The sequence below is a fragment of the Canariomyces notabilis genome (assembly GCF_033297395.1).
Source record: "Canariomyces notabilis strain CBS 508.74 unplaced genomic scaffold N656scaffold_30, whole genome shotgun sequence".
Taxonomy (NCBI): Eukaryota; Fungi; Ascomycota; class Sordariomycetes; order Sordariales; family Chaetomiaceae; genus Canariomyces; species Canariomyces notabilis.
The window spans coordinates 301466-320947 of record NW_027041852.1 but is presented as its reverse complement, the minus strand read 5'-3'; the positions used below and the strand labels follow the sequence as shown (position 1 = coordinate 320947).

At 55.2% G+C, this 19482-nt stretch overlaps 8 protein-coding genes and 1 non-coding gene across 9 annotated transcripts; 5 read left to right on the top strand and 4 right to left on the bottom strand.

Annotated features, from left to right (window-relative positions):
* Window positions 1-1792: 1792 nt before the first annotated feature.
* N656DRAFT_417303 (uncharacterized protein) lies at window positions 1793-2538 on the bottom strand. Its single transcript, XM_064809590.1, has one exon. The coding sequence runs from the start codon at window positions 2321-2323 to the stop codon at window positions 1895-1897; it is 429 nt and encodes a 142-aa protein (XP_064666293.1). The 5' UTR covers window positions 2324-2538; the 3' UTR covers window positions 1793-1894.
* A 589-nt stretch (window positions 2539-3127) lies between these two features.
* On the top strand, window positions 3128-3884 carry N656DRAFT_801646 (putative calcium ion binding protein; the record flags this gene model as incomplete). The annotated part of the gene is made up of 3 exons (XM_064818147.1): window positions 3128-3263; window positions 3320-3641; window positions 3722-3884. The coding sequence occupies 3 exons, from the start codon at window positions 3128-3130 to the stop codon at window positions 3882-3884; spliced, it is 621 nt and encodes a 206-aa protein (XP_064666292.1).
* A 40-nt stretch (window positions 3885-3924) lies between these two features.
* N656DRAFT_783959 (uncharacterized protein) lies at window positions 3925-5684 on the bottom strand. The gene has a single exon (XM_064816062.1). It carries the CDS (start codon window positions 5516-5518, stop codon window positions 3974-3976), a length of 1545 nt encoding a protein of 514 aa, XP_064666291.1. The 5' UTR covers window positions 5519-5684; the 3' UTR covers window positions 3925-3973.
* A 111-nt stretch (window positions 5685-5795) lies between these two features.
* On the top strand, window positions 5796-5893 carry N656DRAFT_t130. The gene has a single exon. It is a non-coding gene; the product is annotated as a tRNA-Ile (tRNA).
* Window positions 5894-6169: 276 nt separating this feature from the next.
* N656DRAFT_792394 (DBR1-domain-containing protein) lies at window positions 6170-8026 on the bottom strand (the record flags this gene model as incomplete). The annotated part of the gene is made up of 3 exons (XM_064817076.1): window positions 6170-6198; window positions 6396-7926; window positions 7988-8026. 3 exons carry the CDS (start codon window positions 8024-8026, stop codon window positions 6170-6172), a joined length of 1599 nt encoding a protein of 532 aa, XP_064666290.1.
* Window positions 8027-8564: 538 nt separating this feature from the next.
* Window positions 8565-10054, top strand: N656DRAFT_416996 (alpha/beta-hydrolase). Its single transcript, XM_064809589.1, has 2 exons — window positions 8565-9284; window positions 9345-10054. The coding sequence occupies exons 1-2, from the start codon at window positions 8782-8784 to the stop codon at window positions 9892-9894; spliced, it is 1053 nt and encodes a 350-aa protein (XP_064666289.1). The 5' UTR covers window positions 8565-8781; the 3' UTR covers window positions 9895-10054.
* Window positions 10055-11747: 1693 nt separating this feature from the next.
* Window positions 11748-12930, top strand: N656DRAFT_801642 (uncharacterized protein; the record flags this gene model as incomplete). Its single annotated transcript, XM_064818146.1, has 3 exons — window positions 11748-11931; window positions 11993-12576; window positions 12634-12930. 3 exons carry the CDS (start codon window positions 11748-11750, stop codon window positions 12928-12930), a joined length of 1065 nt encoding a protein of 354 aa, XP_064666288.1.
* Window positions 12931-13547: 617 nt separating this feature from the next.
* Window positions 13548-15621, bottom strand: N656DRAFT_761066 (DEAD-domain-containing protein; the record flags this gene model as incomplete). The annotated part of the gene is made up of 2 exons (XM_064813231.1): window positions 15293-15621; window positions 13548-15236 (listed from the first exon to the last, which is right to left on the bottom strand). The coding sequence occupies exons 1-2, from the start codon at window positions 15515-15517 to the stop codon at window positions 13548-13550; spliced, it is 1914 nt and encodes a 637-aa protein (XP_064666287.1). The 5' UTR covers window positions 15518-15621.
* Window positions 15622-16783: 1162 nt separating this feature from the next.
* N656DRAFT_783951 (uncharacterized protein) lies at window positions 16784-18583 on the top strand. Its single transcript, XM_064816061.1, has one exon. The coding sequence runs from the start codon at window positions 17143-17145 to the stop codon at window positions 18337-18339; it is 1197 nt and encodes a 398-aa protein (XP_064666286.1). The 5' UTR covers window positions 16784-17142; the 3' UTR covers window positions 18340-18583.
* Window positions 18584-19482: the final 899 nt, after the last annotated feature.

Genomic DNA, 19482 nt, shown 5'->3' with positions numbered 1-19482 from the left:
TTTGAAGAGAAAAACAAAATCAGCGGCCTCGGATTAGTGGTGGCTTCTCTGATGGGTCTTCATTCCCCCTGATTGAGATTCAGTTGTCGAAAATATCATGATGTTCGGATGTGAACGGCCGCTCCTCGATTGTTTATTCCTTGTCTTTCTGACTTGCTTTGTTAGTATGGGATGGTCAATGACTTTGGTTGCTTTTGATATTTGGTTCTTGGTGTGTCTATAATTCCCCAGTATGGTCAATGGGCAGGGAAGGACGGAAAGAAAAGGGACGGTATCGCGGACCTGGTTGCAGGTATTGGGCATGGGCTACGTCGTATATTGCGTCCCATCATGGGCTGTCTGTGGTGGGGTCGGTCGGTCGGTCGCTGAAGGCACGGGAACACAGCACCATGGGCTCGGCATCTGTTGTTGTGGCGGACTTTTCCAATGTTTAATGTTGCTTGCTGGTTGGAGGTGAAGTTTGGAAAGTGAAAACCCTCGAGCAGGGGATGGGACCGCGGGCTTTGGTGGTCTCTCCTCAAACCCCCTTAAGAGTGTATATGGGGACGTGAGATGTCGCTCGACTTGGGCGGTCGGCCGGTCAATTTGGCCGGACGGGTGAAGGGATCGATGCATGATGGAACGGATAGCCAGCTAGTTGCCGAAAGCCGTCCCTGTGTAATAGTACTATGGTTGTTCCTTTTGAAAGTGAAGCGTCGTCTGGTGTGTGACTTGTCTTATCAACGTCCCGGAATCTTGTCGAGGTTGTTGCAGTGGGCGTTGCTGGTATTGCCGAGTGATATGCTGACGAGCTTTGAGACGAGAGGACAGATGGAGTGAGGTCCAGGTCAGGATGGGTTGCTTGGTGCCAGGCTTGTCCGTTCCACCCTTGGCCGCAACCTGCTGCTGCTGTGTCACCTCGCGGGTTGTTGTCCGTTAGTGGGATCATGGTGGATGCCTTGAGACTGTCTCATGATCCATTCCCTCTTGTGGTTCCCTCGTTCTTCCTCCTCCTTTCGGTTTGGTTGTCACTTGATGAATGAGAAGAGTTGGAGTTTTGGTATTCAAGACAACCAGATATGAGAAAAAGAAAAAGGGGAAGAGTCAACCTAGGGGAGGGAGGTGGCTGAGGAATGAAAAGAGATGCGTGCCGTGTGAGCCCCTAGGGCAAGGCGGCAAACTGCATGTGGCACATTCCGCTTTCTCTTTTAACCTACCTACACTGGATTCCCCCCTCCTTCTTCCCTTGGCGCGCGCGATCGATCCATACTCTCGGATGCGGATGCAGTCAGTGCTTAGTGGAAGTAAGACGGTGGTCTTGTGTGTGTGCTTTTTTAGGCAGTGCATGGCATGTCAGCACGCTGGGGAGGTGCACTTGCAGGAATTCTGAATTCTTCCCCTTTAGCCGAGCCGTGAGTAGTGACTGACTGTTGACGGGAGAGGAAAGGGGGTTTGGTTTGGTTATGAAGGAGGAGAGAGAGAGAAAACCAAGGAGAGGGATATAACAAAACAGTGGATGGCGGCCCAGGTTGCGGGCGCGAAACTTGAGTAGGTCAGGACTTCCCGTCCTTTTGCTCACGGGGTGCAACCATATCATACATCCCTCTTCCAGCTGCGCCGTCTGGAAAGAAACTCGGCGTCTCCGAGCAGCCTCGTCTTTTGTTATATCGTTTGCCGTTTCCACTTTCCGCCCCGTTAGCCGCTGACACATGTGGTGTCGGTCTGCGAGGCGGCTGTACGGCGCTGCTGACCAATGGGTCGAGTGAGTGAGTGGACCGCCCTCTCCCTCTCACTCTCGAAGGGGCATAAAGGAAGGTATAAAATAACGTTAACGCCCGTTCATCTCATTCATGAGAGGCATATCTCCCGGCTCAATGCGGCCGCAGGAACTCACGAGCGCCGATGCAACAGTAGATCAGATAAACTCGGGCGGAAAATCACTTCGCTTCGGGTGCATTTTGAGGTCTATGGTCTTTCTGGAACAATTCTGAAGGGGGGTCTCAATCTTGGATAATGGTGCAATGTCGGGTTGTGGCGTCTGGGTTTCTTTGGTTCCGTCTGCAGGTTGCCGCCCTGGATTTCTTGGATTCTTGGATGTCCACGTGTATGATGGCCGGTTCCATGGGTAAAAAGAAGAAAATAAATATAAAAATTTCGAGAAAAAAGCAAGAGAATAGAAGGGGAAAGAGAGAGCAGGAGTTTGGAGGTCGCTCCTCGTGAGATTATTCGAGATGAAACCACATGGCGTATACAGAGAGAGCGCTTGATGAAGCATACAAGTTACTTTGAGCCGAAACTTTGACTGCGCAGAACAGCATGATGATCGAGCTGACGACGCCCGCATTTTCACAGTCAGGGCAATGCCGACTTCTTAAGAGAAGAAAGTTCTACTCGCATATTCCCATGTGTCTGTCCCTGTCTCCGCAAAGACGCCGAGTGTGAGCTGGCAAGTGAGAATCTCCAAGGGATGTGGGCATGTGTGTGGGCATTTAGACAACCGGTTGCCAGTTTTGTCCCCTTGCATAATTACCTGATTGGCGGGGCAGGGTGGGCTTGGGCGAGTCCAGCGAGATGACTTGGTGAATTTGTGCGCGGGACCCCGCCGAGGCGGCACAAGCCGCCACCGGAGGACTTCTCCTGTCTGTCACTCATCAGAGGATTGCTTCATCAGTCGCTTCATCAGTCGCTCTGAGCTCAGTGGCAGCTCATGAACAACTGCAAGTTACTTTTTGTCGGAGTCTAGGAAGGCGACAGAGAGTCCAATTCCGAGTGCAATGTATCGTGACTCTGGTCGACATCTCCCGTCTTCCGTATCCGAAGACTTTACGGATATAGTATGTGACGTGTACGAGTGCATCGTACAATTGATGAGATGGACCCGAAGAATGCCCGCTGGATGGTTTGTCGAGATCTTGGGCCAAGTGCGAGTCCCTGGTTCGCTGCAGCATGTCATTCAACCCTTGGCAGTGCCCCTCCCTTGGATCCAAGGAGCGGGCGCCAAGAACTTTCGTCAACCGCCGAGCTTGGCGCTCGGTCAACACAATCGGCGCGACGGCAACGCTTGATCAATTGCGGATAGAAAGCTAGCCGCAGCATTGTAGACTATTGCTGCACTCAAATCCAAAAAGATCCAGCCAAAGCAGAGACCATGCGCCTATCACGCGCCGTCGTTTTCGGGATAGCGGGCTATGCCGCAGCGCACGGCGACCACGGCGACCATGGCAGCGGATCCCAGAAGCCAATGGTCGATGAGAACGCGAGTTGGATGGAAAAGCACATGGCTGGTATGTACACATCTCTGTCGTTGACGATGTCGCGTGCTAACCAAACAATTCAACAGAGGAGCACCATGCCGGGGGGTTCGATGCCGCCTCCTTCTTCACGCTGCACGACTTCAACGCCGACGGCAGCTGGGAGCCCGAGGAGATCCTGCGGACATACGGCCTGATGGACGAATCTAACCAGCATGTCACGCAAGATCGCAAGGACGAGATTGTGCGCGAGATCATGCGGCTGGTCGACACAAGTCGCGACGGCCTGATCAGCCGCGACGAGTTTGTGCACTTTATCGACGTGGCCGGCCAGACCCTGCCCGACATGGGCACTGGGCCGGGCCACCATGGCGACGACGAGTATGAATATGAAATCCATCACTGGGAAAAGTGAGTAGTGCAACAATTTGATGGCCGGACGGACGAGAACAGGTCCGGGAGGGAGGGGAAACTGACTGACAGGCAAAAAGGTACCACGACGAAAACACCAAGCTGGAAGACCTCACCCATCCCGAAGACATTGAGCACTTCAAGAAGCACGAGCAGATGGAGGCCGAGCAGGAGCGCATAGAGCAGCTCAACAAACAGCAAATAGTCGAGGACAACATCCCGGCAAAGTTCCGGCGCGACTAGTATACAGGAGGGGAACCGCAACGATCACGATCATAATGTCTTTTTTACTTTATATTTATTTCCACCCGTGTCGTATCTACTCGACTTACCTAGACCTTTGTAATACACACAAACACATCAAACACACAATGCCACACCCCCGGCGCGAACGTCTTGACGAGCTCGACATGCTGCACCCTCGCGTCACACCTCTTTTCCCCTTGCGACGCCTGCTCCGACGCCCAGCGAGAAAACAAGCCCTGCACTTCGCTCTTCCTCCGTTCAACGTCGTCCTCAGCAACATTCTCGTGCAGGTGCAGCCACGTGCCTTGCCCGTGTAACTGGCAGGACGCGGCAGCAATCTCCCACGCATCCCGCCAGACCGCGCGGCTGCTGGGCAGGAACCCGCAGCTTATGTGCACCACCTCCATTTCCATTTTCGTGCCTAGGCTTAGTAGGGCGGTGGTGATCCGTTGCCGGGCGTGCTTGTTGTCTTCGAGGAAGACGATGATCTGCGGCGCCTCCTCCTGTTCGTCGCCGGTTAGGATCTTACGCAAGTCCATGCCGACCGTTGAGGTGGTGGTGCTGGTATCATCGCTAGCCGTAGTAGCCGTAGTAGCAGTATGTAAGTTGTTCGGTAGTGGTGCCCGTGGGCTAACAACCTTCACAACCCACCCATTCCTCACCGCCCCGCGCCTCAACCCCTCCACGCTCCAGGGGTTCAGCTCCCAGCAGAGCACGCGCAGGCCGCGCGCCGCCAGGGAGAAGGTGAAGTAGCCTATTCCCGCGTACAGGTCTATGGCAAGTTTATTACCGTGCTTATTGTTGTTGTTGATGGTGGTGGTGCTGGTGGTGCTGGTGGTGCTGGTAGTCGGGAAAGAAAGCAGCCTGGCCTTCTCCTTGATGTTGCCCCGGCTGAACATGGTGTGCCGCGGCGCCCAGGTCTGGTAGATGCCGTTTTGCTTGGTCGAAACCCATAGCGCGGCTTGGAAATCGGACTCTGATGGGGGTTGTGAGGATGGGTGGGCTGGGCCGAAATCGCCGTGCAGGAGGTGAAGGCCTGTTGGGGAGCGGAGGAGGTTTTCTTGGGTTTCTTCTTCTTCTTCGTGAGTGGGGGTTGTGTCTGATGGATTGGGGGTTGGTGAGAGATGCAGTGGGATGCCTTCGTTTATGGCTAGATGAGTAAGGGGCGGCTTGTTAGAGGGTGGGGATAGTTCTTGGAGGATGGCTGTCCAGAGAGCGTCCTTTTGCGTGGAGTTGAGGGAATTCAGGAGGGCGGGCCACGGTTCGGTTGTGAAGCTGCCGCTTGGCAGGAGGACCATTGGCTCGTAGACCACCCAGCGTTTTGGTGCATGGTCGAGGAGTTGCTGTCTCGTCCTGTTGTAGTCGTTGCAACCGGTGTGCTGAGCGATAATGTCGACGATTGAGGGCGGAAGCGAGTCCAGCCATGAACCCACAGCGGTGTGGATTGGATTCTCTTTCTTTTTCCGTGGCCGTGACATGTCTGACGGCCTGGGTTGGATTGATCTAACCCTCATGAGTTCCGGTTGCATGTCCGGAGCAAGGATCGCCGCCTGATTTTGAGTTAAGATATCGGAAAAGGTGGGGCCGGCGCCGAGGACAGGTTCGGCGCCTTCCGGGATGCAGACGCACATCCATCAAGAGCCGGAGCGGAAAGCCATTAACGATGAACATCCTCAATTTTGTGAGCGCATAGGTACTCAATTTCATACCCTGGCAATTCAAAAATCTCTAACAAATTGGTCAACTTGCACCAAGCCTGGCACCTCCATCAGGCTGTGGACGAGGAAAATTCAGCAGCACCGTTAGACATCACGCACCATGGAAAAAAAAGATCTGAATTGCTGCCGTGGCAAGCAGTGGCCTGTCATTCTCAAGGATAATTTTTGCCGCCATCGACATCAAAAACAAGCCCGATTAGCTCAGCTGGTTAGAGCGTCGTACTAATATTGCTACTTTGGCTATATTGAGTGATGCGAAGGTCAACAGTTCAATCCTGTTATTGGGCAATCATTTATCTTTTGCTTTTTTTGACCGATGTGGTTTGTTTTGCTGTCTCCCTGTCTGCATAACGATAGAGGCAAAGTCAGATGTACTAGTAGAATTGAGCATGAAGGGCTTGATGAAAGTTTGAAGGAAGAACCACCTAAAGCAGGCCCTACGAAATCCATGCGTGCATGATTGGTATTCTCAGCTTTTAATTGTCCCCGGAATCAGCTCTGTAGAACTGAACCCGCTCTCCCCAGTAAGATAAGCCATTGTAGCAATCATGCCAAGCCATCGTATCAAATACCAATCCATACAGTCCGTAACCCTTCTTAGAAAAAGGAACAAGTGGTCACTCCCCTCTAGCCCTCCCTCTCCCTCTCCCACCCCGACCACCCCTCCATCCATCGCCCCGGTCCCGGCCTCTCCAGCCACCTCTCCCCCTCCCTCCTCCTCTCCCACCACCAGCATGATAACCCCTCTCCCCTCCGCGCCCACCTCCCAGGTACTGGCCATGATACCCACCCCTCCCTCCTCTAGGGGGTCTGTATCCGCCCGGCGCGGGTCCGACGGCCTTCCTCTCCGCCCTCTCCTCCTCAGTGGCATCCCACAGGTTTGGCACACCAATCAGCTCGCAAAACGCCGCCGTCTGCGGGTTCGTGTACTCCTCGGGCTGCACCCGGCCGTCCTCGAGCCTCTCCGGGTCGATGCCTGGTTGATGGGGCGGGGCCGTCATCACAAATTCGGTCGGCACGTCCAGCCGTCCGCGAGAGACTATGTGCTCCTCAACCCACTTCTCCTCGGCCTCGATCAGCGGCAGGTAGTGCGCCTCGCCAAGGTCGGGGGGGGTTGTGGCGTCGCGGTCGCCGATGGTGAGGAGCGGGTGGAACACCCGTGTGATGGCGAGCCATTCAGGGTCGTACTGCAGGCGGAAGGGGCGGGTGTGGGAAGAGGAAGAGGAGACGGTGGAGGTGGAGGTGGAGGTGGCGGGAATTTCCATTAGTTGCAGGAAATCGCGGCCCGGGAGGCACTTGTCTAGGGCTAGAAAGCGTGTTGTCAGATTGGTGATCCCTGCCGGCACCGGTTGGCCGGGGGTTGTGGTGGTGGTGGTGCTGGTTACTCGAACGGGTTTGGCGAAAGCGGCCGGGAGCTGGGCGCGGAGCTCCTCCGTGCTGGCTTCTTTTGGAGCCTCCTGTTCCTGTCCCCCTTCCGCTCCCCGCTCTCCTTCGTCGTATATGTCTTCCTCTATGTCAAGGTCGATCTCTTCCGGGTTTGCGGCGATGTCAGCGCCAGCCTCAGCCTCAGCCTCACCCGTCGCTTGAGGGGTGGGTTGAGCGGCCCTCTCTTTTCCCTCGGTCGGGGGATCAAACGTCTTGATAGCGGCAAACTTGCAGTGCATGTGTGCCGAGAACCAATATGGAGGCCGTAGCCTGTTCAAGACGTACTCGGCGGCCGGGTTGCCCAGGGTGCCGTCCCGCGACTCGGACCTGAAAGCAGGTTTCATCCTGAACAGCTGCTCTTGGTCGCCGTGCTTCTCGATCCGCCGCGGCCAGTCATGGCTGATGCCGATATCCACCTGAGTGCGCAGCTGCAGCAGCTTGCGGACATCGATCTCCCGCGTGTGGTAGAAGCTCTTGATGTCGTCGGCGTTAAAGGGCAGCCGTTCGTGGTGCTGCTTCTTGTAGTCGAAGCCCTTGAAGATGCCGCTCATGCCTGCGATGCGCAGTCCCCCAAGACGGAGGACGTTGGCGGCGCCCATGTAGTAGATGTTGGGCGTTACCCAGCCGCCGTAGTAGAGTTCCCATAGATGGGCCGATGCCTCGTGATTGCCCCCCACAAAGATGGTCAGGTAGGGCGCCTTTCGGCTGCCGCTGTAGTACTCGTGGAAGTCGCCCAGAGCGCGATACTTTAAGGGCACCGACATGACGTTGAGGTCGGCCGCATTGCGGACAGCCTGGAAGTCGCCGCCAATGATGAGCAGGTCAACTCCATCCCAGCCTCGCTCCTGGCATGAGCGCTCCACTGCTGCATAGATGGCATTGAGCGTGCCATGTCCCTAAAAATTGTCAGGATCTGGACACGCTCGAGATGCGGCAGGTTGAGACTGAGTAACATACACAGCCCTCGATGGCTACACGGACGTCGCTTGAAGTCATCTTTGGATCCGTGGAACTCCTTGACCGCCCTCTAGTGATAATTGCTGCGTCGGTTCACAAGTCTGCCGGGAATTGTGAGAAGATGGCAGCGATGAAGTCCTTTTACTCCGTGGTTGGGGCGACTTGCGATTGCCAGTCCCAACCTGACTGCCTGAACGTTCATGGAGGAAGGAATGACTCGGATGAGTCAAAGGTGAGATTGGCGTTACACGCCCACCGCAGAAATTTGTTATTGCCATTTGCGGACAGACAGTAGGCAGCAAACATCATCAAAGATCAAAGGCAGTTGAGAATTAGGTGAGGCATCCCAACCGAAGACTGACATTTAAACCTGCTTTGACGAGTCCTATTTTCACTACAGACAAAGCTCGTATTTTCCCTCGACTCGGGGACACCGTCTCGGTCGCTTGTTAGCAGGCCCGGTACTCGCAACCAATGCCGTATTGGCGAGGCCCAGAATGCGCACAATGCGCTAAAGTCAACGCTGCCGCTTGCGGTGGCACCCTAAAAGTTCCGTCTTGTCACGATTTGACCCGAAAGCTGAAAACGACCTAGTAAAACAATGATCTAGTGAATCCGTAGCGACATATGAATGAGCTCGTATAAAGAACCGCCATGGCCTCAATCGTCGAAATACTTTTGCTCGGCTCCTTCATTTCTTTGAAGACAATCATTCCTTGTTGATCAGTCCCTCCATCACAGACTCACAGAGTCCACACCACAAACACATCGGATCCACCCCCATTTTATACCCAATGTTCACATTCACCTTCAGATGGCTGCGATTCCGGCGGCCAACAGCCCCTTTACCTGCGCTCCCAACCGGGATTGAGCGCTTCTTTGTCCAGACACCTGGCGGGGGGATCGAGGTGCTGCGTGGAAAAATGCCAACGTCAGCAGCGCGGGCGGGTGCCTCCCCCCTTTTCTTTATCCACGGCGGCATGGGCGGGGCGTGGGTGTGGACAGAATACCTCGAGTACTTTGCGGCCCGCGGCATCCCGTGCTACGCAGTATCCCTGCGTGGCCACGGCGGCAGCTGGCATCCTTCGTTTCTGCGCATGGTGTACGGCACCACCAAGCGCATGCTGGCCGACGATGCGGTTGCCGCGCTGCGTTGGGTGCAGGAGCGCGAGGGCGGGAAGGAGGTTGTCTTGGTTGGGCATTCTAGCGGCGGAGGGCTCTCGCAGTTGATTCTGTCTGAGCAGGACGTCAGAGTGAAAGGCTTGGTGTTGGCGGGCGCGGTACCGGGTTTTGGATCGTAGGTTCAAACAAAGCTTTTCGGCCAGGTGTGATATCTCTGCTAACATGTCAATTGTAGCTTGGGTGTCTACATCAATTGGTGGTTACTAGATCCTTGGTTTAACATCAGGATGATCTTCCACGGCTACCATCCTAATTCGCCCCTCTCTCACCCGGCGCTGACGCGAAAGGTCTTCTTCAGCGAAAAGCTGCCCGAAGACTATGTTCTCAAATTTCAAGAAAGGGTTTGCGCCTATGAGAGCTTTCTCTGGCCCTTCGGCATGTTCAGGCCGTTTGCTAAACCGGAAAAGATGCTCCCCAAGATCACCAGTTGGGGTAGTGGGCAAAGCATCATGATCCTCGCCGGCGAGATTGACAAGATCATGACCCATCCCATCATGGAGAACCTCGCCACCATGTACCGCAAGGCGTACACTAAGCTGGTTGGGAGCAAAAAGCTCCAGGCCGAGGATGTTGATGTTGGGCCTATCCCCGGAGAGGGTGGTCAAGACACAGCTGGTCATGGCGTGAGGTTATGCGTTGTTCCGGGGGCCGGCCACCACATGCAGAACGATGTTACCTGGGAGATTGGAGCTCAAAAACTCCTTGCCTTCTATGAGCAGTTGTGAGACCGTGTATGCCTAGTTGGCTTTTTTGCTTCTTTCTGACGATGTACTGTGAATAACTGGAATGGGAAGAACATCTCGACTTCTCTGATGTTTGGCATTTGGCTGATACCGAAATCTGGGGTGGTCGTTATAGGAGTTAGTGAATCGAACAATACGATAGGCGGTAAGATTGACACTTTAGCTGATATGGCTCGTCAGTAAAGGCTAGGTAGGTATTTTGTGGTGTCGATTCATGAACTCAGCGGCAAGGGCATATACAGTACCCTTCCGCAACATACAACGCAGGCAACCTAGTAGAGCCCCTGAAATCTATCCTGGCTCAGGATCTGTATGTGTCGGTTAAAACGAGCGTTTTCGCGGAGTGCCGTGCCATGCACAAGGCAAGAAGCACATCACAGGGAAGCCCAACGAGGGGCTTAGTGGGCGTTCCTAGCATGAGAGGGGGTGCTAGAAGGTGAACTTGCTCAATCGCAGGGCATATACCGAGATGAGACGGTAGCGAGACTGTGGTGAAAGCCTCACAGGCCATTATTGCATGCACTTGATCAACATAATCGCCTCGGGCATATTGGTTCCATGACTAGATTAGGTAGGTCATCAGCCAAGCAGATCATACTGACATCGTTTGTGGCAGTGTCAAGATGCGGTCTTGACAATGGAACCATTAACCCAACGTTGTGGCCTTGCTTGCCGCTTGGGTGCAATAAGTAAGCCGGTCTGCCTGTCGGTTGGCCTCGCCATTCGCCTTCAGGTCCTAGTATCGAGAAGAGGGTAAGACAGTAAGGATTCTGGATTGCCTCCACAAGAGGCAAGAGATTGTTGATCCATGCTAATTCCCGGGCCTCAAGGTCTGACACCTTCGATGTCAACCTCTTGGTGATTGGGTCATTATCGAGAGAAAATGGTCACCTCCAAAGCAGCCGCCAAAAGGTCGTAGCGATGCTGTCATTTCACGACCCTGGACGTTGACTCAAGTAGGAGCCTCTAGGCGAACGCAACAAAGAACTTGGTGAACTGAATCCGTTAGTTATGCTATGTTGCCCGATATCGTAGCATCATGTTGGTAATGCTCGGCTAAAGCCAATTCTTGTCTTACACGTCGAATGTGGACATTATAGACGAGCGAATCTGGCATGGCACTTGACGACGGGAGGTGCATAGCCCCGGGAGGATTACAGCGAAGGTCTTGGCAAGGTTGTCTCTCGGTGCCGATTGCCGCCAACTCGCTCAACCAAGACCCGTTTGATTGCTCGAAAGGCTGGAAGTACTGGTCTCGTAGTGCTCGCAATGTTGGGCAAATGGATGCTAGACGATGATAGTAACTTGGACAGAAATATGAAGGCGAGACCCCGTTTATGATGTGTTCATGTTCGAGGTCAGGTCCAAGATTGCATATCAGCCGTACCCATCGTAGCGGGACTCCTGAAAGGCAGCGATGGAGCCCCGCTATCTGAACTCCAACCCTGATTCCTATTCGCATAGGGAAAACAGGGCTGTGTCCGTAGCGAACTGGTAGCTGAACCCCGGATTTGCTGAACCATCGAAAATTGTGGGTGATCTGTCCCCACATGACCCTGGTATACCATGCACGGTTCACTCGCTTCTGTGCCCCGCTAATCAGGAACCCTTGGGGCGTGGCTGCACCTGCACATCTTACAGAGCTTACATACCTACACGTGTAGCACCAGGCACATGCAGCTATGGAATGTATATAAACACATCCGATGCTGTTTCCAAACTCATCCCAAACACAAAATTCACACGGCATCCTACAGCGTACAGTGTCAGGCCCCATCGGCTTTTTTCCAGAAATCGGCACTTCATCCCGTTCCCTCATCAATAGCCTAGAGAACATGGACAGCGGTGACCAAGGATCGTCCAAGGGCAAGTCGCCCGACCATTCCGACACCAATGGAGGCTTCCGCCCTCAGGCCAACATGGCTGCTGTTCAACCTCCCAAGCCAGAGGATCTGCAACAGAGCTACGCTAGCATTGTGGGCAACGATGCTAATCCGAAGGGATGGTACGGAACTATGAGTAAGTGCTTGCGCTCAGTAGCTCGCGTAAAACGGGGATGGCTTGCTTACTGGCGACATAGTAAATGGCATGGGCGCCATCATCGGAACTCTGGGCGCGATCCCCTGCTGCATCTGCTGCCCGAACCCCTACAAGAACGTGAACCAGGGCAACGTTGGTCTGGTCACCAAGTTTGGCAAATTCTACAAGGCCGTCGACCCGGGTCTTGTCAAGATCAACCCCCTTAGCGAGACCTTGATTCAGGTGGACGTCAAGATCCAAATCGTCGAGGTCCCGATGCAGGTGTGCATGACCAAGGACAACGTCTCGCTGCAGCTCACATCAGTCCTTTACTATCACATCGTCTCACCGCACAAGGCCGCCTTCGGCATCTCCAACGTCCGCCAAGCGCTCGTCGAGCGGACCCAAACCACCCTCCGCCAAGTCGTCGGCGCGCGCGTGCTGCAGGAGGTCATTGAGCGCCGCGAGGAGGTGGCGCAGAGCATCGCCGAGATCATTGAGGACGTCGCGGCAGGCTGGGGCGTGCAGGTCGAGAGCATGCTCATCAAGGATATTATCTTCAGCCAAGAACTGCAGGAGTCCCTGTCCATGGCCGCGCAGAGCAAGCGTATCGGAGAGAGCAAGATCATCGCCGCCAAGGCTGAGGTACGCTTCCTCATCCCCCATCCTTTCCTTAAAACTGGTACTAACTTTGGACGACAGGTGGAATCGGCCAAACTCATGCGCCAAGCAGCAGACATCCTCTCGTCTGCGCCGGCCATGCAGATCCGCTACCTCGAGGCCATGCAAGCCATGGCCAAGAGCGCCAACAGCAAGGTCATCTTCCTGCCCGCCGCCAACCAGACGATGCCCGGTCCAGCGGCGTTCCAGGCGGCTCTTGCCAACGGCGGCAACCCGTTCGAGGAAGGGGGCAGCAGCTCCAACGCCAGGACTGACTTTGGGAGCACCGACCCGACTTTTCAGCAGGCCATGAACGCCCGCGTGATTGAGAACATCTAAAACAGGCAGGCACAGCCTGATTGATTCCTCGAGTGGACTTCAGGGGTAGCTACCCTTTGGGCCAAGTCCACTCTTTGAGAAAAAAAAAACAATCTCGGTCGGCCCAAGCGTGTGATGCTTCTTGAAAAAAAATCACACGCCGGCGACACATCTCTATCTTTTTCTGCTACTGGCGGACGATGATCTGGCCCTGTTGAGCTATGGCCTTTGTTTTCATGGTGATGATAAGATACCAAAAACCAAATAGTGTGTTTGATGGTCCCTTACTCAGCGATGATGGAGGCAGCCGGATGCTGAGAGCGGGGATACGGATTGGAATGGGAAGGCTAGCGGAAGGGAAGGCGGAAGAGCGCAACGGTGCTCTTGGTTGTTATTGCCTTGTTATGATACCACATTCGTTTTTCGAGATACCAATGGAGATACCTTTCCTTATAAACCTCTGAAGCTGTTAACAGACGTGTATTGCAGTCGATTCACGGCATCAGTGCCTGACACGCCCAGAAAAGGGACTGTATCCAATCCCACAAGTCGTAGGTATGCTCTCAGGGTATCTGAACAGTATATGTATAGCCGGGTATCTACCTCTCCATGCCATGCTTCACAATGCACCTACACACCTAATCATCGAACCCATCAAACTCATCATCATCCCCCCCTTTCCCAACCTGCTCTTCATTCCTCCTCCTCACCTCACCAATCAACGCCTCCAACTGCTTCTGCTCCTCCCTCTCCTTCTCCGTCATACGACTCAACCTTTGCGCCTCCCTCTTCCGGCGCTTCTTCTCCCTCCTAGCAACCTTCAAATCCTCCTGCTCATGCTTACCACTCCATGCCTCGTTCTTTTTCCTCTTCAACGAACCCTCCGCCTGCCCATTAGCCTCCGCCGCCGCCGCCTGCCGCTCCGCCTTCTCCGCCTTCCACCTTGCCAGCTCCTCAAGCCTCTTCTTCTCCCTCGCCTTATCGCGGAACGGGATGCTTTCAGTATCAATGCCCAGGCCTAACGACCGGTCCAGGCCCCTCACCTCGGGCATCTTGGGCAGCTCGAGCAGGCCGTACCCCTTCGCAAGATCAACCCAGTCGAGGTCGGACACGCGGAAGATGGAGCTGGCTTGGTGCTCGATGTAGCTGCGCGCCCAGCTGACAAAGGCGCGCTGCGCGAGCTGGAACACCTCGCGGTCGGCGCGGGCCTGCGCGCGGATCTTGGCCGCTGTCTGCTCGGCCTCCTCGGCTGAGACGGATATGGTTGGGTTCTCCAGAGGCGAGATGGGCGTCTGCCGGACTTCGAGCAGCTGCACGTACCCTTCCTCGCGGCCCGGCTGGAGCATCACGACGGCTAAGCCGCGGCGCCCGGCCCGTCCGGCCCGCCCGCACCGGTGGATGAAGACTTTGGTGTCGGTTGGCGGGTCGTGCTGGACGACGAGATCGACCTGTGGGATGTCGAGGCCGCGCGCGGCGATGTCGGTAGTGAGCAGGACGGTCGGGGAGGTGGCGTTGACGAAGCGCTCAAAGTTCTTTTCGCGGACTTGGGGCTCTAGTTTGCCGTGCAGAGAGGTGATGGAGAAGGCTGAGGGGAGCACGCCGTGCAGGACGCGGGCGAAATACTTGACGGCGAAGCAGGTGGAGAAGAAGACGATTGAGCGCGACGGCCGGGGTTCGAGCTTCTCCAGGAGTTGGCATAGCGCGGGGATTTTCTGGCTCGCGGGTATTACGATGTAGGACATTTGAAGCGACATGGGGGTTTTCCTCTCCTGGATGACGCCGCCATCTTTCAGACTCTTTACCCTCACCGTGATTTTATGCGGGTATAATAGCCCCACGGTAATAAGCCTCTCTACGGCTTCGCTCAGTGAAGCACTGAACAGCCCCGTACGGCGCTGTTTAGGGAGGTATCCCAGAATCCGCGTGAGCTCCTGGGAGAAGCCGAGGTCGAGCAATCGGTCGGCTTCGTCCATGACTAAAACCTCGAACGAAGACGAGGGCGCCTTGACGTACGGGCTCGACAAGAGCTCCGCTAGCCGTCCGGGAGTGCCTATGAGGAGATTAGGCGACAGGCGGAGAAATGCGCTAAGGTCCTCGGCGGCTTTTGTTGTCCCCCCTACCAGGAGTTGAGGAACAATAACCGGCGCAGTTGTAGTGGGCCGCTTCTCATCGCCTTTGGCATATGGTAGGAGCTCGGAAGACGGGGCGTGGAATTTGATGAGCGAAACGAGGACATTGTAGATCTGCGACGCGAGCTCCCGAGTCGGGGAGATAATGACGCCCTGGACATGGTGTCGTTTCGCCGGCTCATCGCCGCGCAGGAGTTTCTGCGTTGAAAGTCAGTTAGACTCCCCTCATGTTGGTCGGGGAAGGCGAAGCTCACCTCGACAACAGGTATCAAAAAGGCAAGCGTCTTGCCACTGCCAGTGACGGCTTCCACAACCACGTCCTTGTTGCCGCGAAAGATTTCGAGGCATGACTTTTGCACAGGCGTGGGGTGTTCAAAGCCCATTGACGAAAGGTAGTCGAGGATCCATTGCGCGAGACTTGGTGTGAGGGCGTCCCATGACCTTGGTGCTTTCTTGGCGCGCGGTTGGTCTTGGGCCATTGTCGGCTTCAACTGTCCACTTCTCTCACCGAGGGATGTCCAGGTCGTCGCTGTAGGCCGTTTAGCAGCCCGGCAGCCAGCAATTGAGAGAATCTGAGAATCAGAAAATTGGCGGGTTTCGGAGCAGATTGCTAGCTTATCGGCTTATCGATAGGTGGCCGATGGATTACCAGCTACCAGGCACTGGCCCACACTAACAACCCTACCCGGAAATGTGACCTTCAAAGGTGTCACCACGATGGGATTGCTGTCGCATGGGCGAGTGCTATCAAGAGCTTTTATAGCGAGGTCTCGATAAACAGGGGCATGTTGTTCGAATCACTGTAAGAGAAACAAAAAAGCAAAAGATCTGTCGCTCATTGACTCTAGATGAAACCGTAACGAGATCCAAGTACGTCTTCAATATTGACAGGTGACAGGTAACGTAGGTACTGTACCAGTCAGTAACATCAGTAAGGCACTTACGGACTCTACGCAGAGGACAGTATCATTCCAGCTTTGAGCTGCGGGCGCCTTGGATAATGATCCCAATATTGTAGGAATCAACAGCTCGCTATTGGAGGCGTAAGGTTTCCTCATCCAGAGGAATGTATCCGTATCCAATCATGTAAGATGTACCGGTGGTGTAGGTACGTTTATCGTGGCGTCGGCTCCCTCTAGGGTTGGGTAATTTCGAACCTCGCTCTGAAATTCGTAAGCTGAAATCTGACCTTGAATTGCGAAATTTCCGCCATTTCCGCTAACCGTTTTTGGAAGGCGGTAAGGCAGTAGGGTTAGGGTTATATGTGCCCACCCTATATATATGTAAGTGCCCAACCTTCTAACCTTACTCCCCGGTGCCTGTAGTCAACTATCTTACATCTTCCTTCAGGCTACCCTGGAATTGAGGGCCTGTTACTGGACGACGAAGAGGGTACGCGATTGACTGACTTTTTGCTGAGGATGTCCAGGAACGGTAGTATTTTACTAGGGAAATGGGACAAACCCTGTTACCCAGCCTCAGCCAGCCTGTCCTTCAGCCCGTAACCAATGGTAGCCAAAACCACCCTCTGAAAAAACAGAAATTTCAGGGGCCCCTTGAATGAAAAATTTCACGGGAGGGTTGAAATTTCGAAATTTTAAATTTCGTTACCCTTCCCTAGCTCCCTCGGGCGTTGCGTCACATGCGTGCCTGCAAGAAAAGTGACGCATGCGCACACATCGTGTGCCCAAGGCCAACCGAGCCGCAGCGAAATTTCTTTCGCACCGCCCGCTTCGCACCACCCCGCCGCCCGCCAACTCCGAATGCCGTTTCTGCTCTTCAACCCTATAGACAAGCCCAGCTCCGCCGTTATTTTCTTGCCTAAAAATTGCGCATTTTGGACCAGCCATGCGGTGGAGTGTCAACACTCTGCCGCATCATTTTCAGCACGCTGGATCCTGTCACGCAAAGAATAGCCACCTTTCTCGACTATCAACAGTCCGTCTTTAGCGCTTTAGCCGACCCGCCGTCCGCGCCGCGCGAGTCCAGAAAAGATAAGCAAGACAGCGAATTAGCCGCGCGCTGGCCTCTGCGCTCCCTCGACATCCGACCGATCCTCAAGGGCGCCATCTCGCTCCCCGCGCTGCCGCCCTTCTCTTGCAACATGGCCGGACGAGGGAAACAAAGCGTTCCCGCCACGCCGCGTGTTATTTCTCCCAGCCCGACACCGTCGGAGATGGATGCCATCGGTCAGGAGTCGTCGTCATACTCGGGCCCGACAACCCGGTCAGCCGCGCGGAAGCGGGCAGCGGCTACCCCGCAGCCTGCGGCGGACGACATCGACGAGGATGAGAGCCCGGACCTCCGGAGGGCCCGGAGCCGGAGCCGCAGCCCGATCGGCCTGCAAAAGTTGGGCAGGCTGACACCGCTAAAATCCCCTCCCGCCGCCGCCGACGGCACCATCAAGCCGCTACCGGCGGGGTCGAACGGGCACGTCCCCGAGAAAGCGGCCGCGATCTCCAACGGGCACCTGTCACCCCCGCATACGACATACTACGGGTTCAGCTGGCGCGATTTCAGCCGCAGTCCGAGCCCGCTCGGGCTGATACCGATCCACCGGCACTGGCGGACGTTTGTGCACAAGCACGAGGTGCCGCGCAAGGCGCTGCACGTCTCGATCGGCTTCTTCGTCGTGTGGCTGTACCTGTCGGGCACGCAGACGTCGGCCGTGTGCCCGTACCTCATGGGCGCGCTGATACCCATCGCGGCCGTCGACGTGCTGCGCCACCACTACGCGCCCTTTAACCGGTTTTACGTCAAAGTGCTGGGCGCCCTCATGCGCGAGAGCGAGTTCTCGGGCTACAACGGCGTCATCTTTTACCTGCTCGGCGCCTGGGCCGTGCTTTACTTTTTCCCTAAGGACGTCGGCGTCATGGGTACCCTGCTCCTCAGCTGGTGCGACACGGCTGCGAGCACTTTTGGAAGGTTGTACGGCCGCTACACACCCCGCATTCGCCGCGGCAAGTCGCTCGCAGGGTCGCTGGCTGCGTTCCTTGTTGGTGTCGGGACGTCGGTGTTCTTCTGGGGCTGGCTCGCCCCGACCAAAGGTCCGCTCCCTGGCGACGAGAACTTCATGTTCACCGGCTCGCTTGGCCTTCCTCGGGCGCTGGTCGATGCTGTGGGTCTGGCCCCGGAGACGGCCACAGTGTCTGGCGGGCTTGCTCTGGGTATCATGAGTGTTTGGTCCGGTTTTGTAGCTGCGGCTAGCGAGGTTGTTGATCTTTTCGGATGGGATGACAACCTGACGATACCGGTTCTGAGCGGCTTGGGGATATGGGGGTTTCTGAAGATATTTGGGTAAAGAGAGCGGAATGGTTGGTTGGGCTGGAGAGATACGCGAAAAAGAAGGCGGATGCTGCCATTATGACTGGGTATGGCTTGACGGTGTATGTTCATTAGATGCATGGGTCGGCGTTCTGGACGGCGGGGTGCTGGGTACTGGCAGATGCGCTTGGCCGGCTGGGAAGTGAAGATTGCTTTGATAATCACCGTATACAGACTTGTAGATGGATCTCGAATGTCGAAATCTCAATTCCTCCCCGCATTGGCTCGCCTTCCTCGTCCGTTTGATGTGTTCTTATCACGTTGTCGACTAAGTCAGGGACCTATCATGTAGGGCGCAGCAAGTCACTGCGACATGTCTTGCATCTGAGCTGCGGGGAGAATGACAAAAGAGGCATAGCAAAAGGGTCGGGCCCGGTAGTCGGCAGCCTGACGGCAGGAGCAGGGATCTGCGTCCCGTCTTCACCATCGCAATTTCCTTCTCAACACCGAAAACTTTGAGGCATCAGCAGTCGACACGCAAAATATCTGAAATCATCCGGCCATCATCGAGATCTTGCCAATTCAAGAGGAACGCCAAAGAATCAACCCCACACCCTTTTAAGCTCCTCGACCTGAGCATGGAGTTAAATTAGGTAGGTATACAATTCTCCGCTGAGCATGGAGTATCGCATCGCCTTCTGACTCGGGAGCATCGGAGGCGCGGCAGATTTATCTTCTCTTCCCAGAGCCCGAGAGCGAGGAAAGACACGAAGCCATTGAAGGCAAGGTTCTCCGCCACCCTCCCGGGCACTGGTGAGTGGCCATCTGTACGCTCATGTACGTTTTCTGTCATTGACCTCTCAGAAGCCACCCTCGAGACCCGGCTGTGGCGTCTCTGTCCTATAAAATCGTGCCCAGTCATCAATCGGCGGTGCAGGTTTGGTTTAACTGCATCTTCTAATTCCACTCAAGCCCTTATGTTACATTTCGCCGTACCCACACATTTTCCTTTTGGTCCTTCCTGTTCCCTTCTCGAACGCAGCAAGGCCCAGCGATCGTGGAGCAGGGACACTGCTCTGCAGTCCCACCTCCCGGACATGCAGGAGGCTTTTGATGCGTTGTCCCAGTCTGCACAGTGTCCCGTTTGCACATGGATGGACACTCTCCGGCCGTTTCTTCA

What these genes read in the sequence shown, in the direction of transcription:
- N656DRAFT_417303 (XM_064809590.1), bottom strand. Translation starts at nt 2,323, where the DNA reads ATGCGGGCGTCGTCAGCTCGATCATCATGCTGTTCTGCGCAGTCAAAG.
- N656DRAFT_783959 (XM_064816062.1), bottom strand. Translation starts at nt 5,518, where the DNA reads ATGTGCGTCTGCATCCCGGAAGGCGCCGAACCTGTCCTCGGCGCCGGC.
- N656DRAFT_416996 (XM_064809589.1), top strand. Translation starts at nt 8,782, where the DNA reads ATGTTCACATTCACCTTCAGATGGCTGCGATTCCGGCGGCCAACAGCC. An exon ending in GCGGTACCGGGTTTTGGATC is followed by an intron (nt 9,285 to 9,344) that starts GTAGGTTCAAAC and finishes TGTCAATTGTAG; the next exon opens with CTTGGGTGTCTACATCAATT.
- N656DRAFT_783951 (XM_064816061.1), top strand. Translation starts at nt 17,143, where the DNA reads ATGGCCGGACGAGGGAAACAAAGCGTTCCCGCCACGCCGCGTGTTATT.